Source organism: Paralichthys olivaceus, chromosome 9, assembly GCF_024713975.1.
Source record: "Paralichthys olivaceus isolate ysfri-2021 chromosome 9, ASM2471397v2, whole genome shotgun sequence".
Classification (NCBI taxonomy): domain Eukaryota; kingdom Metazoa; phylum Chordata; class Actinopteri; order Pleuronectiformes; family Paralichthyidae; genus Paralichthys; species Paralichthys olivaceus.
Genome location: NC_091101.1, coordinates 25,213,863 through 25,234,579, shown reverse-complemented (window position 1 = coordinate 25,234,579; position 20,717 = coordinate 25,213,863). Strand labels below are relative to the sequence as shown.

At 42.2% G+C, this 20,717-nt stretch overlaps 1 protein-coding gene across 2 annotated transcripts in view; it reads right to left on the bottom strand.

Annotated features, from left to right (window-relative positions):
* The window catches only part of fstl5 (follistatin-like 5), a 139,454-nt gene that overhangs the window by 115,783 nt on the left and 2,954 nt on the right, over positions 1-20,717 (bottom strand). For both annotated transcript variants that reach the window (XM_020103808.2, XM_020103809.2), the window contains exon 2: positions 3,368-3,509. In XM_020103808.2, coding sequence (XP_019959367.2) covers positions 3,368-3,509 — 142 coding nt within the window. The remainder of the gene's footprint in view (positions 1-3,367; positions 3,510-20,717) is intronic.

Below are 20,717 nucleotides of genomic sequence, written 5' to 3'. Positions count from 1 at the left end.
TTTAACCATTTATAATTAATACTGACGGACAGGATTCTGTGTCCTATGCTTGACCTGATGTGGAGGATTTCACAGCGACTTTCTGAAATAATACCACGGGAATTATGGGTAGAGCATGTGACCAGCTGTTTATGGCCGAGTGCCTCCTGGTGATTGAAGTCTTTGTGAGGAAAGCTTATAAGGTCGTATCCTATCCTGTTACCCTTGTCAAACACTCTCCTTCAAAGCACAGGAAGAGGAACAGCTCTAACAGTCTCCGGCACATTACGGCATGAAGCAAAGCATATTGCTGTGGATGTTAAGAGGAGGAAATGGACGCAATTATGTTGTTTAAAGTAAATTCGGGCATCTTTGCATCTCTTTAGATAGAGAAAGTGGGACAGGCAGGAAACTGGATGACAGAGAATGTCTACCGAGGTCAGACCGGCAGCATCCGCAGTGTTTTATTACCTCTTTTTATACATGTTGTGTGTAACTTTATTGTTTTATGAAGTGCTTTTAATTGCTGTTCTTGTAATTACATTTTTCACTCCAAATCTGGAAATGCAGATCTCGTGAATTTAATGTGGTTTTACTAACAGGACCGTTGGGTCTAGCTCACTGAACTGATTTCTACAAAACTTCTATTGATTTTGATTAAAGAACATTCAGGTAACTGATATCTATGAGTTTGTGCAATTTGGTAACGCTCGTTTGAATTTAAGGCGGCTTGGTGAGGGGATGTTCTGTATTGAGTGTCATCCTAGTTATTATTATATTGCCTGGCAGGGAGTTGAACCATGGTGCTTAAGCTCTTCAGCTTTCAAGTTCATTCCAATTAACTAATGTGAGATGTTGTTAAATGAACCTTTGTCATCATAGTCACCTACCACCTCTAAAAAAAATGACAGAAAATTTGAAATCCGTGCCGTCACCTCTGTTCTAATGCTTTGAATTGCGTTTCTGAAACATCTCCTTTTGAAACAGCTGTTCTTTAACGCTGCTCACTCAACTGTATTGACAAGTGAATGACCCGGTCCTCTCTGCAATCTATCCAACGGTGCGGAACATTCTCTCACCAACAAAGAGGCCGATGACATATTTTGGAAAAGATCTTGCGATGTGACCAATTCTTCACCAGAGGGCTGTAAATTTCCACCGGCTGGTTTGACAGGCGGATGGATGAGCGGAGTTTACCTCTGTCCCCTCACAAGACGAATTGTAATGGTATGCAGATGCCGTAATGACATTCCTCTGCGATGTAATCACAGCGCCTGGCACATTCATTTCATTGGACCGGAAAGGCACATACATCATTTTTGTAGCTTCTCGTCAAATTCGCGCTGCATGTGGACATACATTACTTTAATTATTAAAGTCACACTGGTTCTAAACCAGGGCAATAAAAGGAGAGGAAGTCAAAATGAGTGTGTTTGAACAAGAGAAACTGTATCATTCAAACGAGGGTGAACCAGATTCTAGTCGGGGGACAAAAGATTAAACGCTGCCCATTGAAAGTTAACTGTTTAACCTTATAAACATGCCCATATGGAGTTTTTTTATACAATCCCAGACAGATTATGAGTAAAATAAGCAGTTAAAGCCACGGCTGAGTATTTCCACCTTGGAATGCAGGGAATCAATGGCGAAGTCGGTGTCATAAAGCTTTTTACGAAGTTGCATCACAAAGGTCAGTCTTAACCTCTGGCTTACAGTGATACTGGCTCTTAGTCGCCTTACTCCCTCTCCTTATCTCTCACCCTGAGCTTTGGCTTTTCAGCCCAGCAGGCACGTCGACGTCTCAGAGTCTGAACCCTCGTGGTTCTCAACGTGAATTTAAACAAATCAAGATGCATTTTACGGGTCACATCTTCCAAACTACAAAATCATACAAAATAATCATGTTTATATTACACTTGGTCTTAGGAGGCATGAAATGTTGCAGCCTTTATTAATGGGTGAACGAAAACCCACAGTTTCATAAATATCATTTACTTTCTTTCTTGAAAAAGGTTACACGCTCTAATTTGTTCGAGCAGGGTTTTCGGTGGAGCTATATGTAACTAGAGGAAAACTGAAAAATCATATGTCTCCTTTAAACACGGGAGCACATGTGCCTCTCGGGGTAAAAAGAGGCATCGGGCCGTATGGTGCAGTGCCACATCAGTGTTACATCCCAGCGATCTTGAACACTGTCCTTAAAGACTGAAATCCAACACCGTCTAAACAGAGGTAGACATTGGATTATTTCCCCCCGTCTCCCCTTTGGCATAGAGCATCCCTGGAAGAAGTGCCAGCTCTGCAGTTTACAAAGATCATATTATAGGATTTTTGGGTATTGAAGTTTAAATCGCTTTACTTCCCTGATACACACAATTTTCGTGGATATAGCGTCGGCTGGAAAAGGAGCAGAATTCTTGCACAGTTGCTCTCTGGCGTCCTTGTGTTGTGTTGAGCATCTCCGTCGGTTAAAGGTTTGAAAAGGTCAGAGTGTGTTTGACCGGTGTGTTGATTCAACAGCTGTGCATCACACAGCTCTGATGCAGTCTAATGACTTTCATATCAGCTGCTTCCACTGTGTCCCTCTCAGTTTCCTCTTTCTATAACCACCACAAACCCTTTTATGTCCATGCAGACTTAAACCAAACATGTGATGAATGTGAGTATGACAGTCAGGCTTGTAGCAAATGGCGAAAAACAAAACCACCACGATATTTTCACCCCTAATTTTTATCTTTGATTGGAAGACGAGGAGATGCGTTTACAAGTGAACAGGCTTGCAAAAGAGGCACATGGGAAATATGTACTGGAGGGCCATAAGCCGACTAATGCCTCTTGACAAAAGACTTTGCTTTACTTGAGTCCCCGTCTGCCAAAACAGTTTTTTTTTTCACAGTCTGGCTTTAATTGATCCAACTCGGTTACTCTGGAGTTTTGGAGCCGAATCAGAGAAAACAAAAACAAGAGTACGTTTCTGGTTTAGAGGGCAAAAAAACTTCTTTGAGTCTCTGTAGAGGGAGATAAATGAAAGTGGTGGATTTTGCTCGCGGGGTTTGCCCTCTATCAATAAGATTTCAGTGACATCTTTTACTTTTAAACGTTCATCTTTGGTGCCATGTGAACGATCCTCATTTCATTCAGAGCTCATTTTCATCTTTGCTCAGCTGCGTCTCGCAATAATCTGATGTTGTCTTTGAAAAGACAGTCCCCTGGCACGGAGGGAGGGATAATGATTCATCAAGTGTTTTTCAGTAGGCAGAAAAACAACAACCACAGGAGAGTCATCAGAAGCGGGAAGAAAGTGCCACTGTAATTAGTTTTATACTTGGCAAAAAGCACATACTTCTGTTGTTACGGACGGCAAATGAAAAAAGAAGGCGGTCAATACCTTGTGGCGGAATCTCACGACCGGTCGATAAGGCGGCGATCCGAATCCCTCCTTGTTGGGTCTCCCGTCGGCGCTGAGCACAGCAAGCCCCAACAGTAAGATTGCCGCCGACCACCATCTGGCCGTCTTCATTGGTCTTTTCCTTTTAGAAAACAACAAACAAGAGCGGTGAATACTCTTCACCAACACTCTGGAGGTTCAAGACAATACATCACGTCCGCAGTAATTAGTGGAGACAATGGGAAACGCAAACTGTCACTGGTTTAAACCAGAGCTATCAATATGTGCCCAACACCAGTCCAGATTAAATCTGCTTTAGAATCAATTACGGGGGAAAAAGACATGAGAAAATCAAAATAAAGAAGACAAAGAGCCAATATATTAAGGCAATTAGGCCGAGTGTCTAAGTCAAGCAGCTGTGATGTAGCACAGGAGATAGCGTCTTCAACAGTTTGCTTAAGCCCTCACAGAGATGCTTCCCTAACACGTTTGTTTAAGGGAGAGCGAATATTCACTTTTCACCTACCAACATAACGGCGTTTTCAATTATTCATTACGCTGTGTAAAAACGAGTTTGACCTTTGCGTGACATGAATTTTACAAAACCATGTTTGTGAGGCAGGGAAAAAAAAAAAACCCAGCTCTGTGAGAATGTGTGTCCCATAAACTGATGTTCAAGGAAAAGCAAAAAGCCGGAAATGCAGAGGAGGGTACATTATGTGTTAGCAGAGCGCTCATATTGCCTAACACACACACACACACACACACACACACACATGCAGAAGAGCATTTTGTGAAAATCTGCATCGCATTTGTTCACTTTTATTTTTAACCCACATCTCCATCTGCTTTTATGCCCGTGGTTTCTTTGTGCACCACAGAACAAAACTCCCTTTCGCAAGAGCCGCTTTATAAATACATTTGACTCAACTTGACTTGTTGATTTTCACAGGCGAACGCTGAGCTGTACTTCCTGAGCCTTTTCAGGCCGCCAGCGCCTTGTCATCATCCTCCAGCGGAGGGAGATGACTGACAGCAGGACGGTGACCCTGCCTCCTTGTTCTTCTGGAGTGACACTGAGTCAGACAACAATGGCACTGCTGCGGCAGCTCTGGGAGCCCACTTGCTTTTCACCAGAGGTCAGGAGGTGGTGCCGGCATGTCACTGTGATGTGCCGGACAAAGAGGGACCATCGAAAACTTTTATTTCCGTGACTTTATGGGAGTTTTTATTTCCTGAGCTGCCCGACACCTTCTGCTTCCCTGCACGTGTTCTCATCACATTTCTTTCTTTCTTATGAAGGACTTGATCTGTGCACGATGTCGAAAATATTGTAGTAAAATTCCCAGAAACTAGACAGACGCTAATTAGAGCAGACACATCTACAAAGACACTAATGTACAAGTCAAATGCAACATAGTACAATAATGCCGCTGCGTTAAGTCTTAAACCTATTTTCCTTCAGAACAAAGCTTTTAGCCTTTGCGGTTGAAACGTCTCTCACTCCTGTCACGGGGCGTGTTCCAGGGAGGAGGGATGGAGAGTTGTTTCAGAATCCAGTGGGCAGTGTGTGGTTTTGTTACATCGCATGAGTCTAGAAATTCAAAAGATTTCCAAAGCCTGTCAGAAGTAATTGTTAAAATGTTAATATTGAGCAACAGCCTCACCGAACCCCTGCAGGCACATTTCAGTCATTTTGTGCAACCTGATGGTAAAAATCACACTTAATGGCTTAAACGTGATGATATACATTTCTAAACTCTCCAGTCGCAGGTAGGAACCCTGCCGGCAGTTACTGCTGCTCCACTTCTCTGCTAACACAGTCTTTTAGCCACTCTAGGTGGATTACCATATCTGCTAGCACAATCAATCAACTTCTTCGCGGTGTCCCAGTGTTAAATGGGTTATTAATGGACTAACTTTTGCAGGATGCTGTGTCGGAGACAGAGACGTATGCTCGGTTTTAAGGGGTTTAACTTTGTCAAACAACACAGTTCCTCGCAGACATTTAACTCATTATTATCCTTCACATGTGCAATGACTTCCCAGCTCTGCCCTGACTGACGACTCAATCATTAGTTATCTTACTTCTCGTTTCCTTATAAAACAGCACAGGGCTCTCTTGACTGGGGTGTGAACGGAGCACATTTAAATGGTTTCTCTCTCAAACCGGAGTGTTTGTGGCTGTGGGTGAAATTATTGTTCTGTCATTCAGTTCCTTTCTTTTCATCCTGTGCACCATCGCCGTTAATGAAGCTTTGGCACAATGACAAACTTCAGAGAGATGGAAGGAGGTTTAAAAAAAAAAAAAAAGCAAAACTACTTTTATGAATAATAAAATCAACAGCAAACACTCTGAACTGCAGTGTGTCACACTGAGGGAACAGGTTTCTATTATTTCATGCATCCCGCATCAATGAGTATAGAATAGAAACAACTGTCAGCAGCAAAATACTTGAGATTAATCAGAAACACAACTTCCATGAATCAGTGAGGGAGGATGGCATCACTAAAAAAAATTCTTACAACATTTATTTTGTTAAAGCTGCAACAATTTCGAAAATTTAACGGCATTTGTGTTGAATATTCCTCCGGCTTTTTAATGAAGAGCTTTTGCTTCCTCCCCAATTTTCTGATCATAGGCTGACTGTGTTCAGGTCTTGGACCTTGAGATGCATGAGGTGAAAACATTTGAAGACATTGGGGGTGTTTTTGTTGCTCGTTAGACTATTTGATCATTTAAAAAAAAACATCATTAGTTGCAGAACTAAAACCAATAATCAAACGAAAATCTGAAAATTAAATCCAAAACCTGATAAATGTGATTTATCAGTTCATCCCCCCCGCAGGGAGAGCCGTCATAACTCGAGCCTGTGGTTTTAAGTTCCCCGGAGCACGTCTGAGCTTTGGCATTGACTTTCAAATGAAGACTCCCTCTTTTCCACTATGTACACAATGCATCATGTCTTGACAAGCTCACCATCGCCCCTTCCCCTTCCTCCATCCATCTCATTCAGTGCACGGGACAAGCATAACAACACAGACGTCCATACAATACAGCACATTGTAGATACCATATGCACCAGCTGACTGCCCCACACTGGGTGTAATTCAGTCCATGTATGTTCGGTGAGTCATTACTCTGGAAAATAGGAATATTTAATTAAAACGTGCTTTTCATTTCCCCGATAATGTGCATGATTTTCCCCTTAAAACGTCCTCCGGGAATATTCCTCTCCCATGTGACTAGCACTGTAAGTCAGCTTAGACTAATTCTGATTCATAGCTGATAACTCACACTTACAGCTTTCTAATTACAGTCAGCTTGTTTCAAATATAATTAAACAAACTCTTGAGAAATGAGGAACGCTGAGTGGCTGTTGCTCCTCTGGGAAGTTCTGAGCGTTACATTTTCTCGCTGTCCGTCATTTTGATGGACAGAAATTCCATCATAATCTATCCTTAGCGGTCGTTTTAATTTAAATTAAACTATAATGAGACATAGTCTATTTAATAGCATTTCATTCTCAATAATTGAACATACAGATTATGCGTGTGTGAGGGAATGAAGGGCAAAAAACAATGCGGTCATTGTGTCTTTGCAGGCAAATATGAATGATGAAATCTGACAGCATCAGACGGTTAAACTGAAATACGAGCTTACAATTTAAAGGTATTAAACGAAATTCAATTGACCTGCTGTATCCCAGCATGAATCTCTCCTGCACATGAACAGGGCTACAACCGCGTCCTCGTTTTAACTTGATCTGACGTACGTGCACCACGAACTCGAACTGCACCGGTCACAGAGGGGCGCCAGAATGACAGGTGACCTTCACATTTTTCCACCATTGTTGATACAAAAGTCAGTTAACGACAGAAAATAATCAGTCAGTGCAGCCTCTGTTTTCCAGAGGTCACACACAGTTTCAACAACCAGAGCAACACATGGAGGAGGTCGAGGACATTTTATCCTTTTCTACACTGAACCATCCAACGGTGTTCAAACTATAGCAACTGCCTGAGTCAATATTCCATTACACTTCACTGGAGTCTTCTGACTCAGGTGGAGGCATAACGTGCACTTTTCATCTGTCTAGTGATGTGTTAGTCAGCTGATTGTTATGTCTGCATTGATGTATTTAATCTGAAAAGACTTTAAGAGTTTTAAGTATCAGATCGTTCAGAGTGGGAGCAGATCCAGTGATTTGTGAGCTGAAGGCAAACCTTTATATATATATATATATATGTATACAATTCATTGTTATCGATACCACTGCAATTTAAAGGTGGCGACATACAGGCCGCTGCGTTCTACACTTTGCACCTCTTAAGTTCGCAATGAGTTGCTCAGCTGGAAACCCTTACAGCGCCGTGGCTGCACAGCACAGCTCCCGAGTGTGAGAGGGGTAAACGTCTATGAAGGAGAACGGGGCGATGCTGGAGAAAAGAAACATGCATGCTCAGTCAACCGGCTGTTGCCAAACAACCACTGAAACACTCTCAAAGTGAGGCTCAAGACCTCCTCAAGGTCACAGCGCTGCTCTGCAAACCGTGACACTCGATCATTCTGACAATTAAACTACTAGACCTGCACACTTCTGAGGCTTTTCATTTAAAACACAGGCTTTGTTGCTAATATTCATTTTTATCTGCTGTCACATATTCCAAGTGTATTTGTTTGTCAAATCCACAAGGTCACACTCCTGCCACATCGGCGTGTCTTGTTTTTGTTCTTCTGCAAACACAAAATAAATTAATGACAAATACAACAGAGGGAAATCACAGAAGAGGCTGATTTAAAAAAAAAAAAAAAGATGTCTGCTGTTTGATGTGCTAACATTATTCTTTAAGTGCAGACTGTGTTTGAGACCTGTCATGTGTTGAAACCACATTTGAAGCTTCATATATCACTTTCTTACGGCAGCAACTTTTCAGTTCTTCGGCAGCTATACTCTATTTTTATTTTTGAGTGTAGCCCAGAGAGGGAAAATAACCACTTTTTCCATTTGTTGGCTGTTATTTATCTACTCTGCTGAGCTTGCTTGAGGTTTCTCTGCCGTCACTGAGCTTCAGAGTCAGTCATTGAGATTTACATCAGGCAGCAGCACGGCTCAATCCGAACAACGCTACAAAACCAAGCAGCTTACTAAAGCCTCAGCGTCTTACTCCACAATTCTACTATAGCTACTGATGGACAAGATGATGACTCAAGGTGTTTCACTCACTTTATGTTTTATCTGCAGGGTTCACCCAGTTCGTTTTAAGACTTTTAAACATTTACACCAGATTAACTCAAATACTGATAATGATATTAATAGCTGATAAATCTAGAATTGTTTTTGAACTTGTACCAGTTCCTACAAACACCTACAAACATGACCTGGATGAGCAGAAGACTTTTTTTTGTTTGGATCTACTAATAACAAAATAAATCTCTCTTTCAACATTAGCTCAAAGATCTGCAACAATACTTCACTGAATATTTTAAGACATTTCATCAACGCTGCCTAGAATGATAACTAGAAAAATGCCAGCAGACGTTCTTCTGGTCCTCGCAGTTAAGTTTTAAGCATCCTTGAGAAACCGAGTCATAGTTTGTGGACATGTTTGCTGTCTCAGTGGTTTCTGTCTCTTCATGTGACCCTGACTGACTCCATGATGAGATCGGACCCTCGTTCAGATGTTCTGTTGCAGAACCCATTGGTCCAGTTGCCTCATGACTCTGACCGTATGTCTGGGGTCATTGTTACGCTGCAGATTAAATAAAGACACTACGAACGCATATGGTGGTTAAGAATCAAGAGACATCCGAGGTGTTTTATATAATCCTAAAATATAGTTTCCCATCACAGGAACACTGGAGGAGTCATTGAGAGGTGCGGCGGTAAGAATCTAATTATTAAATAATTAACAGACTAAATGGTGCATGTTGAGATTAATGTAATATACTGAACTCAACAGTCGCATACGGGGAGAGTGTTTTTATTTTATAAACCTTTCTCCAACTCCAACTCGTTTTTAGACGTTAGATCGTGTCCATCCTTCTACGTCTGATAACAGTGTTCAAGCAGAATCCCAGAGAACAACCTCATTAACATTCTGTTCAGTATATTCAGTTTTATGTAATATTCTCAGGTTGTCTTTCAGACTTTCCTCTTCATAGCTGTTCTCAGTTTTTATATTCAGTTACGCATCCAGCAGGAGCCTCTAGGTAAAACTGCCTGCAAAGTAGAAAAGCAGGTTTTGTCTTGTTTTTAAACAATGCTTCAGACATTGTGTTTTTAAAAAAAGATTTAAAATCTAGAATTTAAACATTTGTTCGCAGGGTAACAAGGTCATTTTAATTGGTGAGTTAACGGAATTTGTGGCTCGAGCTCTGTAAAAGTTCTGAGCTTTTTCATTTTCTGCAAAACCTCCTCTACTTTCTTCATCAGGTCCATTTTCAGTCAGACCGCAGCTCAGCCGAGCAGCTGACACTTTGGTTTGCAGTAGGAGAACCAGCCAACGTAGATTCTGTGGTTTCTTCCAGTTTGCTCTGTGAACCAAACGATTTCATAGAGACGCTAGTTTGAAATTATTCAAATTTTTCTGCGAGGTCAATGGAGGGGAACTTGAAGTCAGCAGATAAAGTGCTCTTCTTACTTCTGTCCCCCCACTTCTTTCACCATATGCTTCAGTTGACACATCCCTGACCCCCTGCAGGCAGATCCCTTCCAGCACGCTCAGCGGTATTTCTGCGTACAGATCAATTTGGTTGGAGTACTACAGTTTGTCTCTGAGATATCTGGAGAACACTGGAGCATCTGCTGCGTGTTTGCTGCCCGAGCATCCCTGCTGCAGCGCGTCTTATTTGGCAGAGTTATCATGGCACTTCTCATACTCAGACATCCCCGGCAGCACTGTATCCTGATAAAGGACCACTTCAAGTTCAAAGCACGTCCAAATCCACAGGCGACACACTTCCCCCAAGGGTAGTGCTTCCGTTTGGTCCTTGTTCTTTCCTTACAAATGCTGAAAACCCAGAGCAAATCTCTAAGATGGAGCAGGTCCTTGCAACAAAGGAACAGTGGGATGACTCTGGATGTCATACATGCTCAAATGAGTATCACGTGTTTCACGTTGAAAGAAAAAAAGAAGAAATTCCGTACATCCTAAACAGCAGCTGCGTCTCTCGTCCATCTTCAACGTGTGCACAGAAATCAGACCCTTCAGGTTTGAACAGGCTGAACGTGTTTGCATAGGTCGGGGGAAAAAAAAAAATTGCAATTCACCACGGTTTTCTGGTTCTTCTCTGGAGGAGTGAAAAACTCTAACAAACTCAAACGGACCGTACTATATTTATTTTCTACAAGACTTGCAGTCAGCGAGTCAGTTAATAAATGGCAAAGTGGGTTCATCAAGAGGGGCAGCACTTGCCTGGAGGTGAGAGGAGTTGGCTGCTGAATGCTGTAACCAACTCAGGGAAATAAGGTGTTTCAGGGGGCAACAATACCTCCGTCCCCGCACCCCCTTCAGAAAGTACTGCTGAGAATCCCCCTGGGCGAAGCACTGAACCTCCAAATATCTGCTGTGAAACTACAAACTGGTCAACAGCTTCAGCAAGGGAGGGGGGAAAATCACTAATCTGATATTTCAGCCATTTTGCAATAGTGAGAAAGATTTCAACTTGTATAAATAACATTATATATTTCACAAATCTCATATCTCCGAAACACAGACCCCCATAACATCATGCCGTAAACCGAGCAGGTGCAATATACAGGCTGTAAACCAAAAATTAAAGTTGAACTGTATATTGGCTGTGAAGCTTTTACAGGATCACATTTTTTATTCACCTTTTAAGAATGAATGCATAAAACATGTCCCTGCTCACTCCGGGCGATGATGCCAGATCTCTTGGATTCTCTGCCAGACTGTGCAAATCAAAGCTGTTGATTACAGCACAGATATCACGCCTGTGCTGGTAATTCATTAATGCTGCAATTTAAGATAAATGTGAGATTGTAAAATGCCAGAGCGACTGCCAGCAGGTCGAGGGTGTTGCCAAAACAGTAGGAATAACTCATATTCTAACATTCAGCTATTTCCCTCAATGCTGAGGAATTAGCATGTGACGTTGCTGGAAAAGAAAAGTTTTGTGTTATTATTATTGTTATCGCTTCTAATTTAGATTGAAATATTCATATATTTATCAATATTTCTATAACTTTCAATTTTTCACATATTTCCCTCAACATCTGGACCATGGCTCAAACGCTCCTGTGTGAAAAACCTGTTGTTTTTGTATAAGCGTTGCAGATGAGGGAGCTTGGACACGGTTGAAAGCTCCAGAAAGCATTGATATTGAGTCAGAACAGTTTTGTGAAACTATTTCAAGGTCAGGAATGAGCTTGGATGCTAAAGGTCACCTTCTGCAGTGAGATATTGTTGTGTTGCTTTCTCGTTTTTGTATTTTATAACAGGGTTTTATTGCTGTGCAGTAAAGCATTAATACAGCTACTGTCTTCTTTGTTTTTCCTGGCAACAACATAATCACAGTTGTAGAATTTTAATACTGCGCTGCCAGGGATCACTCGTCTATTAAATTTCCAGGCCAATACTGTCGCATCGTTCTGTGAAGTTCTGTCGACGAGGCTGGAATTTCTGTAGGTCGTACGGTTTCGTCTGTTCAGACATTGTGACTGTCGCTGCTTGTCATAGCTGCCCGGTCCCTGTGTTTATCCCAATCTGTTGCAGCAGCTGGAAAGATAAAACACATTACTCCCTGTGTGCCAGTGGATTTTTCCCAGGAAACAAACAAACAGAAAGAACCTTAAATGTGAAAGCTGTTGTGATTGGGATAATCTTGGAGTCACTATTCTCCAACATCCGTCGGGAATGAGTAAAACATTTTACTGCAACATTTCCATGAACCCAAGTTGTGATATTGGAACTGTGGCCTACGTTGTGTTTTCATCTGGGTTTTTAGACCGACCAACATATTCTGACAAAATAGTTGTTTGTGCCAAAGAACTCAGAGACCAAATATGTTTGTGTTTACTCTAAGTTTAAATAATGTTGAGGAGGCAAATCAGATGTGCAGATGTAAAGAATTTAATTCGAACTTAATTTAAACTTGATTAATAAATGTTGCTCGATGTCTGAATGAATCTCTAGTGAACAGATGCTGTATTTGGACTGGCAGTGAACTAATCTCCACCTGGCTTCAGGAGTCCCGGTTTCCAGGTTTCGTCTCTGTTCTCTCGAATGTCTTCAAGAATCAAGAAAGTCCAGCTCCTGAAGATACTATGACCTGGAAGACTGAGAGTCTTCACCTGTTGACTCTGCCCCAGTGAGAAGTCTTGAGGAGCACGAACTTTAATTCTTAACTGAACCAGAACCTCTTTTCATTCAGCTCAGAGTTTGTATTGATGTCAGACTCTGACGTGACACATCTCATCAGTGCTCCCGTCTCTCAGCACATCGTGGCAACATGAACAGTCTTGTCATGTACCTCGAATGAGGTGGCTTGAAGCCACCTCCTGACAAAACCATTATTGTGTAATCACCGGCCATTCATCTCAAATGACACGGTGACAGATGTTTTGGTGAGAGGATGTACAGCATCTTTTTTGCTACGAGAGCTCTTCCTCTGCAGATGCCCAGCTGTGCAGGCAGCTGGATGCGCTGACAGCTAGCGTGGATTCTGCTTTGTGTGCAAGCCTCTAATTATCCAGTCATCTCCATGTTTGGAAGATACATCTACATTCTTCATATTTAGCTTGTGTTTCGACACAGGGCAGCTCACATGTAACCTTAAGTCTGTACAGCTGTGTTTCCAACAATTATGGGTCTGTGCAAGACAGGCAGCGGTTGTCATGGTTACAATAATGAAGATGTGATAACTTCTTGTGGAACAGTCGTGGTTAATGGTCTCAATGTACGTCGGTTTTAAATGGGAAACAAATACTGCTCTCATGGGTCAGAGTCTCATGCTAAGTGGACCCATTCATCCACTCCAACCTCCTCCTGTTTCGGACCTCGTCGCTCAGTACGCGATACGATGTGACTTCCCACTTTGCTCCTCTCATCGTTAATGCGGCAGCTAGAAGCCACCTCATAAGTCTCTCTTTGTAATAACAGTCCGCCATTCAAATGGATGAAATGCCAACAGAAGCGCAACACTTCATTAACTGCACCCTGGTTTGAGCTATTCTCAGCCAGATAATGAGTAGTAGTTGTTAGGGTATTTGAAAAGTGGGGGGAAAAAAAAAAGAGAAGCACTTGAAGAAAAGTAAAGCCGTGCTTTATTTCTTTCTCCTCATCTCAGGAGAAGTTTTCAGAAAAGGTCGATTTCTTTGTGGGGCTTAAATTTAGCCGAAACGTTGGAGCCAGATCTGAACGGGCGTTAAAATGCTGAGACTCAAACCTGGCACGTCCTTAATCATCCCTCAGATATTCTGGATCACGTCCAAATAAAAGGCACTTGAGATGCCTAATGTTCTTTCATAATCACCATAATATATTAAGTATGACAAGTCGTGCTAATTGTCTAATTCATTAAGCTCATTAATGGGCTAATTTGTATACATTTTACGTCAGTGTAATTCTCTTCATATAACATGTTAATATCAATCCTGTGCAGCTTCGTAAAGTAGTGGGGAAAATAAAATTATCTTTATTGTTATGCAAATCTTCGCGATGAGGCGTTTCTAAACGAGGCGAGAAGATCCGACAGTCGACCTTCTTTTTGAGCCGAGCTTCACTTTTAAAGTCTGGGAGGCTCTACCAGTCTAAAGAGGGATCTAGAGCCATTACCCACACTGAGCACGGAATAAGATTCTCTGTCAACTCTCGGTGAATACGGAGAAGATAGAATCTGCAGCATCCGTCCCTTCCTGCGTGTCTTATAATCTTCCCCAGAATGCACCAGTGCTGCATGGAGGGTTATACAATGGTGATTGACGAGCTTTGAGGAAGATTCACTTTGTTTGCACAATGAGCAGATGTAATGTGATTTCATTAATTGGGAATTTGAATTAAAGTCACACATTTGTTTGTTATTGCTGTAGTTATTTCTTAAACACTGTTTTTGTAATTTAATCATTAGTCCAAAGCAAGTTGCAGCACATTGTGAATGTCCTGCTGTGACAAACTTTTTGCCAGACTTGCCGCTTCCTCATTATCCACTATTTTGGTGCACTTACCCCCCCCCCCCCTCTAGTGGGGCTGTTCAGTGGCTGAACGATAAAACTTGTAGCTTGAAGCTTGTTCAGCTGTGAGGTGTGACTCTGTGTTATACAGCATGGCGTTGCTTTCATGCTCAGTGAGCTCTGCCTGCATGAGTTAAAACTTAAACAAGTGTGAACCACTAAGATCTCACATCAGAGACTTGATGGACGAACTTTCAAATATAATCAAACCTGTTTGAGTTTTGTTTTTCTGTAATTTGCTTTAATGTTTTTGTGCTGATATATAAAACACTCGTTTGTATTCAATTGATGAAACAAGTTGTTTTCATGCTTGTGTTGTGCTTTAAAAAATTCTCTTCGTCCTTAAAGCAAAAAGGAAAAAGAGAAATTTATACTTCAGTGATTAATTAAATCCACTGGTGAAGATCATGCAATGTGATTAAAATCTCTGGGAGAGCAACTCGATGGTATATGAAAGACAACCAAAAGACAAGTAATCTTCACAAATCTCAAACGCTGGGTTTCAGTTTGCTGGGAAGCCGTGAGGGATCATCTCCTTCTTACTTCACCACGAGTTTAGTTTGTGAGTGCTCTGCTGGCAGAGGTTCTTATTGAGTACTCACGTCTTCTTAACCCCCCGTATCAATCAGTCCCGACGATTACAAGCCTCCGAGTTCAACTTCTCCTTCAATAATTAGCCCAGATTTCTGAAGGGATTTGTGAACCTTCACTTTCGCTGGACTTCAAAGAACCACTGTCTACACCCCTCTCTCTCTCTGAATCCTTTATAGGACACCACCACCACCGCTCCGATATCCCAGACTCATTAGACAGGATGCACGACTCCAAATGCCAAGCGGATAACAGCACAGCACCAGATAACAGATAAAGAAGGAGATATGCCCTTGTGTGAATTTGTTGGCTGCATGTTGTGATGACATAATTCATTATCCCCCCCCCACATCCTTTTTATGAGGCTGTTATCTCTTTCGTTCAGATATCTATCCAAATGCATAAAATGTGATTGCACTAAGCTTTGAACTTGTTTTTTAATATGGGAAACAACAACTGAACCGGGAACCTACACGCATGAAAATGGTTTTGACGTGAATCATGCAACGAATCACAGCGTCGACATACGTCTTTTACCGTTTTGTTCATTGTCTCTTTATGGAATTTAGCCGTATTACCGACCGCGATCATCTCCCCATGTGCAATTGTTCCTCCAACAAAAGTTCCCCCGGCAGTATTTTGCAGGAGCAGCGTTAGAGCATCCTGCGTTAACCGTCGCACAAAACAATCGTAATTGGTTTTAAAGAAATACAAAAAGACGGAATAATAATATGTGCAGCCAGACGATTCCTCCTGCGCTGACACAGCACTGTGGAGATATAGGTCTGCCAATGCAAGACTATGTGTCTTCCCACTAAACCCCTGGTGCCCTGTAGTTACATTTTTATACCCTGGAATATATTTATTGTGTTTTGTGTGTGTGTGTGTGTGATTAGATAACGCCTATATAAGGCTGTATCTCTGTATTCCTGCCTACATGACTGTCACTCAGCTCGTTTTACACGCAGACACCTCTAATTAAGTTTTGATATACTGCCACTGGTCACACAGACAGATTACATTTCACAGGTTTGGAATATTTAGCGAATGTGGGGAAGATGTGAGCCAGTGAGGACGGAAAAATTGGATGAGAAAAAGCTATTTTTCTGCCCTGGTAGCATCTGAAAAACCCGAGAGCTAAATCACTTTCAAAGTTAATCTGCTATAAATCCAGGCAGGGAAGTCCAAATCTAGGCAGAGAAACTTTTGAAATCAAATGCTGAATTTCAATGATCCTTCCACCCACAAAGTCTCCACTTCACTAGAATTCAGCAACGATACCAGGAGCAAAAGAAGGCAGGTATTTTCACGAGCACCTCGTTTTATTCCTGCTGGACTCTGATGCAGATATGAAAAAGGAAAGGGCTTCTGTTGGAATCATAGAAGATGTGAACCGTGTGAGACTGGGGCAAACGCAGAGGCTGATTTAGAGCAGGGTAAACATTACGGAAGTCGTGAGGGTAACCAGAGTTCAGCTGGTCAATCACTGGGACATTAATGAGCCTCTGATGTGTTTCTGTGTTAGCTGCCTGCTTTCTTCTCAGAGGGGAATATAGATGTTTTGTGTTGGACTGTGATCATCGAGGAATCCTGCAGGGACTCAAAGATTACTTTCTGAAACGGCAAACAGGATGTGTCAGTTTGAGATATTCCGGCCGTAATTCTGGATGAAAATGTAGAGGAAATGTGTGTTTTGCATCCAGGCAAGATAAATCCCACACCTCTTGAGATTAATGAAAATGCACTAGATTAGCTTTCTTAGTGAGAGGAAAACGAGAAGGTCGATACCACGCTCGTATCTCTGTAGTGAATACCACTCTCAACCCTACAGCTAGTTAGCGGAGCTTAGCACAAACACTGGAAATGGTAGTGGGTTAGGGTTAGGGTGGAGAATCTCTCACATTAAAAGAGGATTAGAATCACTGATCTGAGCAGAATCTTCTATGAGTGAGGCTCAAGGCGACTTAATCAATCTACTGGAGTCGAGTCGACAGTTTCCCGTCTTTGTAATAAGTTTTCACTCTACTTACATGGCTTCATATGATCTGTAGCCCATTAGCGTTCTGAGCTGTGTGCTATCGTTGTGCCAAATATTTGTTTTTTAAATGTTTAAAACTCTCTAAATCTGGCTTTTTATTCCATTTCATGTTAGACATAGCAAACGAACCGGGGCGTGAGAAGTGGTAAACATAAACAGAGTAAAGCCGCATGTCAACGCGCTTCGTAACGATACACCAGAGGAGGTGCAGTGTTAGCGTCCAGACCGTCCCCACCCGACCTGGACTCAACTGTGCATTTGTGTTTTTGAAAATTTGAAAGAATCTTTTAAAAGTGCCCAGCGACATGTGTTGCACTGGCATGTTTTTTGTAGTTTTTCTATACTTTAGGAACTCTGATGATTATTTATATCTTTAATGTATGTATAGATTAAATATTAAAGCTAGTAAAAGTAATATAAGTACTTTATCTTGCAGGCAAATTTAAGTTTAAAGCTCGTGAGCACAGAGGTTCGTACTCATCGTGGATCATGTGTCTCTGATCCACCCACGCAGTCGTCTTCAGAACGCCACTGTGACCAGATCCCGCCTGCCATTTTCTACTATATGAAAATTTGAACTAATTCATCCTCAGTGTGTGTGTGCATTATTCATCACAGCCCCGAATAACCACCCAGTGAGAAAATTAAGTGATTCTAATATATCTTTTGTCATGCACAGGATTTCTGTCGAACTTGGCACGACATCTGAGAATTATAAACGGCCTACTGTTTTCTATCAGCTCCAATTGTACCCTCAGATTATTCCATAAGCCACAATTATTAACAATTGGAAACATGATTACGCACCAGAACACAAAATACTTCCCACAGTCTCCCTGCGCAGCGGAGGACGGAGGAGACTTCTTGTGCAGCCACTCCAGAGTTCAACCATAAGTTCTGTGTGACGAAGGTTTTGATGGCAGGGGGCTACATGGTCCGCATTACTGTCATTTATGATCGCAGGAGTCTTTACAAACGAGCCTGTGGCAGGAAGGACCTTGACTTGTCTTTTATTGGCATTTAATTTATAGACCAGTTTAAATGTCGTGAAGTACAGGCTGCCGCTACAACTCTGCAGGAAAAAAAAAAACCTGGCACAGGCACACGGCTAACAATCATTACATAATCAGACGGATCTGATCGACTGCACTGTGCCCGGAACAATTCCCTCACACTTGGCCACAGAGGCAGCGAACACTGAACTGTGACCCGTGGTGCCATTAAAATGCAAGGCATGGCCAGACCACCCCGACGCTCTCCTCCCTGAGCGTCATACGTTTCCAGCAAACAGCAAACAACAGCATTATTATCTCCGAGACTGACTGCTCCGTCTCCTATCTATCCTTGGCCGGCGCTACAGACGCCCCCGACCCGCTCAAACATATTTTACAAGCCTCAAGCCACATGTGCCACCATCCGCGTGCTTGCGGGACACTTACGGGATTAGCACTGAAACCTCGAGCCTGTTGACCCTCACCCTCAAGGTTTTCCCAGCCTCTATTATGGTCTGACCATCTGCCAAGGAGCACGGCGCAGTCTTAATATTTCACCCGGGCTCGGCTTTAAAAGAGGCCACGGAAGCCTTGTTCTGGTGTAGCTACTCCATGAAATGGGTTATGACAATAACAATTTAACAATCCACTTGGAGTTCGGTCCAGACATTGGAGTGGTGGAGGTCATGCTTCAGAAATCCAGAGCGGTTTGAAAAGTCGGGTGTCACAGCCTCACACTGTCGCCTTAGATTGATCCATGAAAAAGAAAAAGAGGAGTGGACATGTTTCCAGTTTGACTCCACTGCACAGAGTAGATATTCTCAAACATCATTACAGCAGGTTGAGCATGAGCTAATAATCTAAACGACATTATAACTGTTCTCGTGTGTTCTCAAATGTGTCATTTGATAGAAAGGGGCTTCTCTGTTTGTTTGCACGCTTTCAAGCCGAAGTTAAGTCCCGTAAACGAGAGATGCAACGTGCACACTGGAGGGAACGTCACCAAACAAACCTCCTGTTTGCCAGGAGATATAAGAACGTCAGGAGATAGTGTGTCCTACACATGGCAGAGGCAGAACATATCTCAATGTGTGTGGGTCTCACTGCACAATAAAGATTCAGCGCACTGAAGAGGGGAACAACAGAGCCAGACACAGATGGGAGTTGGCAGCGGTTAAAGCTTAGTTTAAAAGAGGGGAAGACGGAAAAGGGAAAGGCAGCGTAAGAAGTGTTACTATTGAGGAGGGCTGGGGCCGAGCGGTGAGAGATGTTAAATATGAGTTGCTGGTTAATTAAATTGAGAGAGCTTTACAGAAGGAAATATCATATAAACAGTACAGATTCGATTAGAACTGTGTATTTCTGTCCAAATGGCTCCAGTGGAGTCGCTCTGGTTGTAATGGGCAACTCCCAATGAACTATAACTGTGAACGTGAAACCAATTCTTCTCAGGGTCGTTTATTTGTAAAATACAGAACTTTGATATTTAAGGGAATTGTACTTATTCACTTTTTGGATCCGAGTTAAATGAGAATATCGATAAACTCAATTGTGTGTCTGTGCTTCAAGTTTTCATACTTAACTAACTAAACAACCAGCAGTGTTTGTGTTGTTGGTGCTGAGACATGTTCTGGGTGAACAACAGCTGGCTGCAGCGATGTCTCCGAGTTTTGTCTTCACTGTGAGGTCACCAGGCGAGCAGAGGAGGCGCTCTATAGAAGTGCCAGGCGGCTGCACAAACATTGCTCATCACATTACATAATAAATCCTCAGATTGTTGTCTGTGCTTTGAATAAGCAAATGAATGAATACAACCATGAGCAGAGGGTTTGACTATACCCCTGGGGCTCACGCTTGTTTTTTAGCCCGGATCGCAGCAGTGAACGTCTCTGATTCTATAGTTTTCCATCCATCCGTTATCTATACTCTGTTTCCTTTGAGGACTGTGGAGGATCTGGAGCCAGTGTATAGAAACACACACCTACATATTCCATTTAAAGTCTCCAGTTGTTCTAATCCCAACACAAAACAAATTCAACTAGTTACACTGAAAATCTCCACCTTTCTTCGATAAGCAGTGTTGATTGGGGAAAAAGTCCTTTAACAGCATGGACCTGTTTCACTGTATGAATAGAATCAAAACCAAGCCAGGGAATAATGTGAGTGAATGTGTTTTTCTTAACAACCGCTTAAGTGAACTGACCCTTTAAATGTGAAACACGGCTTTGAAAAAGTGCACAGACATGAAACGACGATTGAACTCCGATGTGAAAGGATGTGGAAATCTCTCATCTGAAAGGACGTCGCTCTTTCACCATGTGAATCCATCAACGTTGCCCCATGCTGGCAAAGTACTTTATGTCACCCTCTTCCATTATATTCAGTTCAGAAGCATTATGTTGGTACATATTTAAAAGGCACGCGATGGATTTTGTAGATCGCTGCCTTCACAAGAAGTTGGCAGGCTGAGGTTTTGTTCTCTGATCTCCCGTGTTTATTTGGGGTCCCAGTCGGAGCCACTGGAAGCTTAGAAT